The sequence below is a fragment of the Clupea harengus genome, chromosome 16 (genome assembly GCF_900700415.2).
Source record: "Clupea harengus chromosome 16, Ch_v2.0.2, whole genome shotgun sequence".
Lineage (NCBI taxonomy): Eukaryota > Metazoa > Chordata > Actinopteri > Clupeiformes > Clupeidae > Clupea > Clupea harengus.
The window spans coordinates 528,922-538,237 of record NC_045167.1 but is presented as its reverse complement, the minus strand read 5'-3'; the positions used below and the strand labels follow the sequence as shown (position 1 = coordinate 538,237).

The following is a 9,316-nucleotide window of genomic DNA, read 5'->3' as shown; positions in this document are numbered from 1 at the left end:
TCTATTCACACCCTTTAGATATTCAATCTGCTGACTGCTTTAAAAGCTAGACTTAGACTGAAAACGTACTTTTACACACTTGCATTCCCTGGATTTTAATTTTAACTCATTTAATTTCCCTTTTTTAATCTTGATGTCAATAAATGAACTATTTTTGTACTTTATCCCTAGTATGTGCATTCCACTGAGGTTCTCTACCTAAGCTAGTGTCACCACAGTGCACAGCAACATCAGCAGAATCAGTCGGCACTCTCATTTTACAAACAGATGACCCTGAATGACTTCCTCTGTGCTACTGTGAAGGGCCTAGTGAAGACCTACAGCCTAAAAAGGAGTGATGTGAAAACATCAGCAGCCCTACACTACAGACCATACCATCCTTTACTGCCCACCTCCCACTGCCAAGGAAGATCCGGTGATGTGTTCAGGATGGCACCAAGGAACACTTACATCTGTGCCACCTGGCATTATGCTTCAGCCAAAGCAAGTATATGTGTGTGTGTTAATGATAATAATAATAATAATAATAATAATAATAATAATTTAGATACCTTTCGATATACTGTAGACTAATCTGTGTAATGATACAGATCCTGAGAGGGACACTAAAATGAATGTCACACTCTGAAATACAAGGAAAAACTAGTTCACATAGTTTATTATTGATGCATCCATTTATTATTGAGCAACAAGAGAAGCCAGTTTCACTGTTTACTGGCCTAACACCTCCATGTTACTGAATCTGTCTTCTGTGTGAGACTCCTATAGATGGAGTTTTATTAAATGGATTTATTGTAAATCTTTACCACACAAGGAAAGACCTTACATTTTGTGAATATACTCAATAGCATAAGACAAGTACATCACGTTTGGCAAATTATGTTTAGTTCTTTCCAATTAAAATTTTTACTTTGGTTTTATTTGATTTCACTCTATTGCTAAGGTCATAACTATAATCTCGAGTACATTTGCAATCCACGTGCTGTATTGTGTTGAGCACTTCTCTTCCTCTTCCTCTTCCACCTCTTCATCAGATCTCGGATCAGTCATTGCTCACTGCCCACCGGCTGCATCAAACATCTTCTTCCTGCCTTCCATGCCCGACATCGCCTCCACATTCTTACGCCAATCACCAACCTCGCTTGTCGACACCTACGAGAGAACAATGGGGGATAGCCTTACTCAGGTCTGTATGTCTAGGTTTTTCTCAAGGGGAAGAATAGTGTTGTTTTTTTTTTAAACTAACAAAAAATGAATATGATCTAAACTGTGGTACCTCCTTGTTGTCCTCTTTCTTGACAGACTTTAAGTTGCCCCGCAGGTCCATGGAGCCTTTGTGTTTGGAGCCCAGTAGAGCGCGCATCATCTCGTCTGCAGAGACGCGCACCTTCCTGAGCGCTGGCTTCTTGAATTTACCCCCCAGGTCCTGCACCTTCAGTTTCAACTCACGGATCTGGTACACATGAAGACAGAAACAAAACCTACTACAAATACTTACAAGAATATATACGTACATATATATTGCTAAACAATGTATACATTACTTTGCCTTTCTTTGACTCTTATCCACTGCCTGTCACTCACATCTTTGTTGTGCTTTGTCACTTTTTCCTCACAGTCATAACGTTCTTCATCAGTCGTGCCTAGCTTTGCGTGGAGCTGCTCGCACAGATGCTTTTAAGAAAACACAGAAATATCAGGAACAGTTATTATATACCTTTAAAGGGATGGTGTGTCATATATTGTCAGTGCTCTGAATACTCTACTGTGATAAACGTTAGCTCCCTGCTGTCCCAACTCTCCTCCTTACTGGAAAGGAGTTTGCCTGAGGTACTTGGGCTATCATCGTGTGTGCTGCAGTTGTTGATTCTGAACCGTTTGCTCTACTTGATGAATTGGTCGAGAAATCAGATATTCACTTTTGCGTCGTCATTGTCTTTTTTGCTCTCGCGTGCCTTAAATGTAATTTCAAACCGGACTGAACATTTGGAACATAAGATCCACTATTAACCTCTCACTGAGGTCAAGATATAATTAGAATATAAACATAACCAAAAGTATTTTTCTGAACTTTTCTGAAAACAAAAACGAATAAAATGTCTCCCATAGACAAACAGTACATTAGGCCATTGTGACATCATAATAGGGTAGTTAAACTGGCGTGCACCTGAGTTTCACTGACACCTGGGCCAATATGAGGTTTCTGTCTCTGTCACTGTATATATGGGCCTAACTGTACAACTAGATCGGCTTTTTCTGAAGGAAATACCAGTGTATGCAAAGCAGAAGTTAAAAATTCTAAATTAATATTAAGTAAAAGATTAGGACATTTAACGCAATTCAAAACATGCAGAGAGACAAAGGTGAACAAAGGGTGAAAAGGAGAGGAGAGGTGTGTAACGACTGACAGATTGAAAGAAGAGAACAGGAGAGAGATAAAGAGAAAATAAAACAACAAACAACAAAAAGACAGACATAGTACAGAGTGTGAAACTGGGAAGCTGATGCGAACATCAAGAGTTAAAGAAATAAAAATAGGTAATCATTATGGTAGTGGTTGCTAGGATGTTACTGGGGTGTTTCTAGGGTAGTCATGGTGGTTGCTAAGATTATCGAAGAGGTTGTTATGCTGGTTGCTAGGGTTTTACTAGGATTGTCATGGCTGGTTGCTATGGTTGTTGCTGGGCTACAAGATTGTGTCATCTTTTAACAAAGGGAAAGGGCTGGAATTCCAATTAGGCATTTCATTCAGGCAGCTGAAAAAAGAGTGTCTGTGGTTGAGAGTTACTTTGTAACTTTGCAGACCGTTTGAGCGCACAAAAAGCTATACAACACACTAAAGGAAAGGGGAAAAATGGAAAAGCATAATAGATCCTCTTCAGATAAAATCTGTTCTTTGTCACATGTAACTTACTGGGCTATATATTCTCCAGAGTATTATGGGCTGTATATTCTCCATCAATTAAAGTATTAGAATAATAAGCAACTCCCTGTTGTAGGGTTTTGATTGCAAGTGACGCTTCAGGGATGCTTTAGCTAACTAGCGGGGGCATACCTGTCAAACCTAACTTTAGCTTGCTTAGCAACCAAAATCTGGCCTTGTTTGGTTAGTTGTAGTCTTGCTCTGCTATTCTGGTAAAAGGTTGTTGATATTTGAGCTCAACAGAAGAAACCTGAGGAAACGGCTTAAAGGGTTAACAGACATTTTCCCCCTCTCTCATAGCACCCAAAACTCACCTGTAACTCTTTCATAGAAAGACTAGAAACCTGTAGAGGTGGCAGTTTCTCCCCAAGGTATCGCACCTTCTCATCTTCCCTGTCGACCGTTTCTTTGTCCAACTCCTCCATTGCTCTCGCCAGAAGCATCATCTAACATCACAGATGAGTCATTGATGATATTAACATCACATCACAGATGATCGTCATTGGTCATCTAACATCACAGATGAACGTCATTGGTGATACTAACATCACATCACAGATGAACGTCATTGGCCATCTAACATCACAGATGAACGTCATTGGTCATCTAACATCACAGATGAACGTCATTGGTCATCTAACATCACAGATGAACGTCATTGATGATATTAACATCACATCACAGATGAACGTCATTGGCCATATAACATCACAGATGATCGTCATTGGTGATATTAACATCACATCACAGATGAACGTCATTGGCCATCTAACATCACATCACATCACAGATGAACGTCATTGGCCATCTAACATCACAGATGAACGTCATTGGCCATCTAACATCACAGATGAACGTCATTGATGATATTAACATCACATCACAGATGATCGTCATTGGCCATCTAACATCACAGATGAACGTCATTGGTCATCTAACATCACAGATGAACGTCATTGGCCATCTAACATCACATCACAGATGAACGTCATTGGCCATCTAACATCACATCACAGATGAACGTCATTGGCCATCTAACATCACAGATGAACGTCATTGGTCATCTAACATCACAGATGAACGTCATTGGCCATCTAACATCACATCACAGATGAACGTCATTGGCCATCTAACATCACAGATGATCGTCATTGGCCATCTAACATCACAGATGATCGTCATTGGTCATCTAACATCACAGATGAACGTCATTGGTCATCTAACATCACAGATGATCGTCATTGGCCATCTAACATCACAGATGAACGTCATTGGCCATCTAACATCACATCACAGATGAACGTCATTGGTCATCTAACATCACATCACATCACAGATGAACGTCATTGGCCATCTAACATCACAGATGAACGTCATTGGCCATCTAACATCACAGATCATTGTTATGCATTTAAGATGAGGGAAATACATCGCTGAATGACAAGGGAATTATATGGCAATGCAAAACAAACCTTTAGGGAGAGTTTCCGTGATGCCGAGATTTTGGATTTGGGCTGTACCAGATAAAGGAAAGACAGTACATATATCATACATCCATGACTGGACACGGTATAAAAGAACACATGATCATAACCTGTATATACGTACCTTATCCACTACTGCCTTGGGATTCATGTTCTCTGATCACGTCTCTGTAGAAACAAATCATCAGATATTACTGTCAGAGATTTTAAAAGTAAGCCTACTGTATTCTCTAGCAATGTTCACACATATAACCATGTACACCAGACTGCAGTAGTCCACACTCATGTACACGGCAAATGTAAAACAATAAACATATACGCTATCCACAGACCAAGTATCTTTGCACAGATTAGTGTAGTGTAGACCAGAACTTTAACTTTACATTCAATTCAATTTCGGCAAAGAAAAGTTTGTTTCGGTTGTTTGGTGGCATTACTGCATCCCTTTTAGGTTCCACAATTATTACCTTGAGACTGTATATTTTAATATTATTGAATTGAATTTTATTTTATTCTGCATGTGCATTCCACAGCATTGTAATGTGGAATGATAGGAAGTGAGATTTCCAGTTGTTTGGGAGTTGGTCTTAGTGAGTTAGGAGTCCTCTTGACTACTTTGAGCTGCATTCTTTTGCATGAAAGGTGCTATATAAATAAAGTTGTATTATTATTATTATTACTTCTTAGTTCTCCCACACTTAGGTGCCATTTTTAGGAGTTTCCCCTAAATTGCCGTTAGTACTTTTAGCCTGAAGAGGCTTGGTGAACTACGGCCCTGATCTCCTCTTGCCGGATCTGTCCACAGACTTTTGACATAATCAAATCATCAAACCCTACTCTATTGAAAACCTCTCTGGTGGCAAGGACAAGGGTTCTGGTCACCTTTCTTTCCACTGGGGCGACCCAAAGTGTGATTCTGTGTCCTCCTCTCAATACAGTACAAACCACCACCATGGATCCAAACAACCACTCACATGTATTGTTGTATCACCGCTTTTGGTTTGATCACAACCACTTATGGATTATGATGAATGACTCCAAAAGACCCTTAATTACTCCAGAGAGAAATAATGGGCAAGGTATTGTGTGCAATTAACTACATAACTTTTCAGGATTGTAATTCATGGCTTGTTTTAAATGCTTTGGGAAATTTAAATGAACGTTAGCTGTTGGCTGGTAATGCTTAGCTACTAACTATGCTAGATAGCTGATATTGCGTTAGTGGGGGTTTTTTTTTACCTTGTTACTTTGAACTTTACGTTACACATGCCAAATATCTGCTGGAATGTAGGCTGTAAATAATCCGCTGCGTTGGTGGTTTCTTTATTTAGTTTAAAAATACAGCAGATGAGTTTCCATGAAGTGGCTTAAAACCTCAGGCCCACTATAAGCAAGTGGGCTTGACGCTGACATTGACAGCTTTGTCAGCTGGCTAAAATGTATTGATGGCTGGTTTAAACAGTTCATGAAAACCGTGGTTTAAACGGCGAGGGAAAATCTTTCATAACCAGCCAGATATGTACACGTAACACGTGCCATGTGGTGAAATATAGACGGTTATTAATGGCTTGAGTTTTTGTTTAAATGGTTAGGGGAAGTCTTTGATGGTCGGCGGGATATGTAGCCTAAATGCAATGCTGACATCGAGTGAAATATAAATAATATTTATTAATAATGGCTTGTTAACAAAGAAGACAAAGAGTTTTAGAGCGCTCAGTGCTGTGAAATCTTTGGTCTTAATGGTTAAACAGACAGATTTGTAAAGGTAAGGCTCACACTGGGTGAAATACTGGGTGAAGACTGTTAAAGAATGGCTTGTTTTAAAGCAAAGACTTTTGTTCTAGATGGTTCTGGTCTACCGCTGGCAGAGTAAATAACGTCACAATAGGCGAGCATTCAACAAAAAAAAAAAAAGAGTGATTTAAAAACGACAACAACATAAATACATCAAGGTGCATGGCCACCATTTGTACACACACACACACACACACACACACACACTACACAGGATCAGGATAGATGTGTCAGAGTTGGAGTGGTGTCAATATCTCAAAAGCTCTAGGAGGAGCTTTCTGTGCGTGCAAACGGTCTGCAAAGGGACAAAGCCCAAAGTACTTGGCAGGGGGAGTAACTCTCAACCACAGAAACTCTTTTTTCAGCTGCCTGAAATGCCTAATTGGAATTCCAGCCCTTTCCCTTTGTTAAAAGATGACACAATCTTGTAGCCCAGCAACAACCATAGCAACCAGCCATGACAACCCGAGTAAAACCCTAGCAACCAGCATAACAACCTCTTCATTAATCTTAGCAACCACCATGACTACCCTAGAAACACCCTAGTAACACCCTAGCAACCACTACCATAATGATTACCTATTTTTCTTTCTTTAACTCTATCTTTAACTCTATCTTCATGTTCAACCACTACCATAATGATTACCTATTTCTCTTTCTTTAGCTCTATCTTCATGTTCAACCACTACCATAATGATTACCTATTTCTCTTTCTTTAACTCTATCTTCATGTTCAACCACTACCATAATGATTACCTATTTCTCTTTCTTTAACTCTATCTTCATGTTATGTTACCCCACTCTGAGGAAGCACAAAGAATTGCTGTAATGAATTAAATGGATTTTGGCTAATAACCGTTGAAGAGATTTGCATATCTGATGATACTGAGGAATCAATGGAAAGCATAAAGCAGAACATTAAAGCAAGGGGAGAACTGTAGGAATAAGATCAAATGACAGCATCTGTTTCTATGCATCACATAAACCCAACAATCAATGTCATTTATAATAAGTAAATTAACCAAACAACACATGTGCTAGACCTAATTATGAAGACATGCTGGAGGTGTTCAAATTCACGATTAGAAAATGCATTGAGGAAAAGGTACTTCAAAATGAATGTTCCAAAGGCTCATTCTAAGATCATGTTGCATAGCCTGTTATTTAACACTCAATAGTAATCAAGTAATCACACACCTTGCCACCGATGACATACGCATCTAACCAGCCACCCTCTGACACAGCCCAGACGCAAGGACAGACAGAGCACTCATTATTTGGATGAGGAGGCAGCAGGTCTAGTGGAGGATGGCTTCACGATCATTTCCAAATCGCTGGATGTACTGCACATTGGTAAGCTCCAGTATGTATACATCGAAGCAAGCTTGAAATACTCATGGCCATCTTCTTTGCACTTGGCAAGCTCTTTTGCTCTGTGATGTTCTATTTTGTGTATAATTGTATTTTGTATTTTGTAATATTTTTTTTCCTGTTAAACAATGTAATACAACCCTTACATACCTTACCATATATTACATTGTGTATAGAAACACCATAATGTTGTTTCACTAGTTTAAATCCATAATTTGGGAAATGTAGTTCTATAGTTTCTTGCCTTGTAGTGGTGCTTGACTTTTACGACAGCCCTCAGAAATAAGTAGCTGAAAAGTCAAGGGCAGAATACACATAAATGATATTTACGTAAGAACTGGCCAGCCGGTTTTGGGTTTGCTCCTCCCAAACTGCCTTCAGTTACCTGCCTTCAGTTACCTGCCTTCATAGCTCGGAAATCATAGACTTAAGTCAAAGGTAGAATATGCGTAGGCTGAGAAGCGTGGAGCAACATCTTGAGAAGAAAATCAGCACTATCAACAACCATGTTCTCAATGCATTGTTCATATGATTCTGCATTCAGGTCATCCCATTTCTATCAGCAATGCTGCATTCCATGTAGCTCAAATACAAACAAAAAACAACACAAGAAGTGCTGACATCCTAATATAAAGTGGCATTGATTCAGCAGGGAAATAAGACAGAGCTGAGTAACCTTAGCTCTAATTGAATAAACTTGGAGGTCACAGGTTATGTAACACACAGCAGAAAATACAATAATAAAACCATAATGTGGTGCAATGCTAAATGAATGGCGTATATAGATTTGTAACAGTTTTCATGTATGTCTTTGTTCATCTTGGTGAGATGCTCAGAGATATTCATATATAAGAATAATTAAAGACAGATTCTTACCATTTTTATGTCAACTAACACTTTTATACACATTGGAAAACAACTACAACGAAGAGGCCAACGTAGCATTGAGTATGTCTGTTAAAAAAAATGCTTTTTGAAAGTTACATACTTATCTCAGAAGTGCCGGTATGAAGATCATGTAATATAGTTTGCTGTCTGAAAGAACAGAAATCAGTGGTTTGAGAGGTCATCGCACACCGTCAGCACACACAAAACTCCTTTTAAAGCAAATACTATGCTCGAAGATTCAGACATAAACCTAAAGTACTTTAAAAAAAAAAAAAACTCTCAAAAGATATTCAAAAAGTACATCATCTGATATTTACAATCACTGTGTCAATCTAAATTGACATTGTTAAATAAAAAAACACATAAACTCTATACAAGTGACCACATCACGTCAAGTCTACCCTGGAAACACAAACCCAAACTGTACCTGGGTTCTCTTCAGCAGGTACCCACTAACAATGAGAGCAGAGCACAAGGGCAGCAGGTGTTTAAGACCCTGGAAGCTTATAGTCCTGTACGGCCACTGGTGGACAGATATAGCATATGTTGCCTGCTGTTAAGAATGAGCTGCTTAGCTCTCAGGCATGAAACATTAGCTGCTGTAACTCTGGGACAATGCAGGGTACATCTAAGAATACATTGTGACCATCATTGTGACCATCATTGCCAGAAACGGCACTCCTTACAAATTCTAACGTAATTTGTGTCACAATTCTGACACAACAGGCGACGAAAATGAAACAAAAGCGGGCCGTGACAACTGAAACAAAACTGTGTTGATATTACAAAGTTTCATTTTTTTAGGCAGCTTATGCTCATAAGTGTAGAGAAGGGGCATCAACAAATAGGCTAATGC

The 9,316-nt window shown here is 39.1% G+C and overlaps 1 protein-coding gene across 1 annotated transcript; it reads right to left on the bottom strand.

The window, feature by feature from the left end:
• Positions 1 to 637: 637 nt before the first annotated feature.
• On the bottom strand, positions 638 to 9,008 carry LOC105889647 (troponin I, slow skeletal muscle-like). Its single transcript, XM_031582680.2, has 8 exons — positions 8,888 to 9,008; positions 8,561 to 8,607; positions 4,532 to 4,575; positions 4,396 to 4,437; positions 3,238 to 3,369; positions 1,585 to 1,674; positions 1,277 to 1,453; positions 638 to 1,152 (listed from the first exon to the last, which is right to left on the bottom strand). Exons 3-8 carry the CDS (start codon positions 4,556 to 4,558, stop codon positions 1,054 to 1,056), a joined length of 567 nt encoding a protein of 188 aa, XP_031438540.1. The 5' UTR covers positions 4,559 to 4,575; positions 8,561 to 8,607; positions 8,888 to 9,008; the 3' UTR covers positions 638 to 1,053.
• Between the last annotated feature and the right edge of the window lie 308 nt (positions 9,009 to 9,316).

Excerpts from the sequence above, each read along its gene's own strand:
- LOC105889647 (XM_031582680.2), bottom strand. The coding sequence starts at position 4,558 with ATGAATCCCAAGGCAGTAGTGGATAAG. Across the intron at positions 4,438-4,531 it reads CCAAGGCAGTAGTGGATAAG|CCCAAATCCAAAATCTCGGC; the intron begins GTACGTATATAC and ends TATCTGGTACAG. Across the intron at positions 1,454-1,584 it reads TGACAAAGCACAACAAAGAT|ATCCGTGAGTTGAAACTGAA; the intron begins GTGAGTGACAGG and ends CATGTGTACCAG.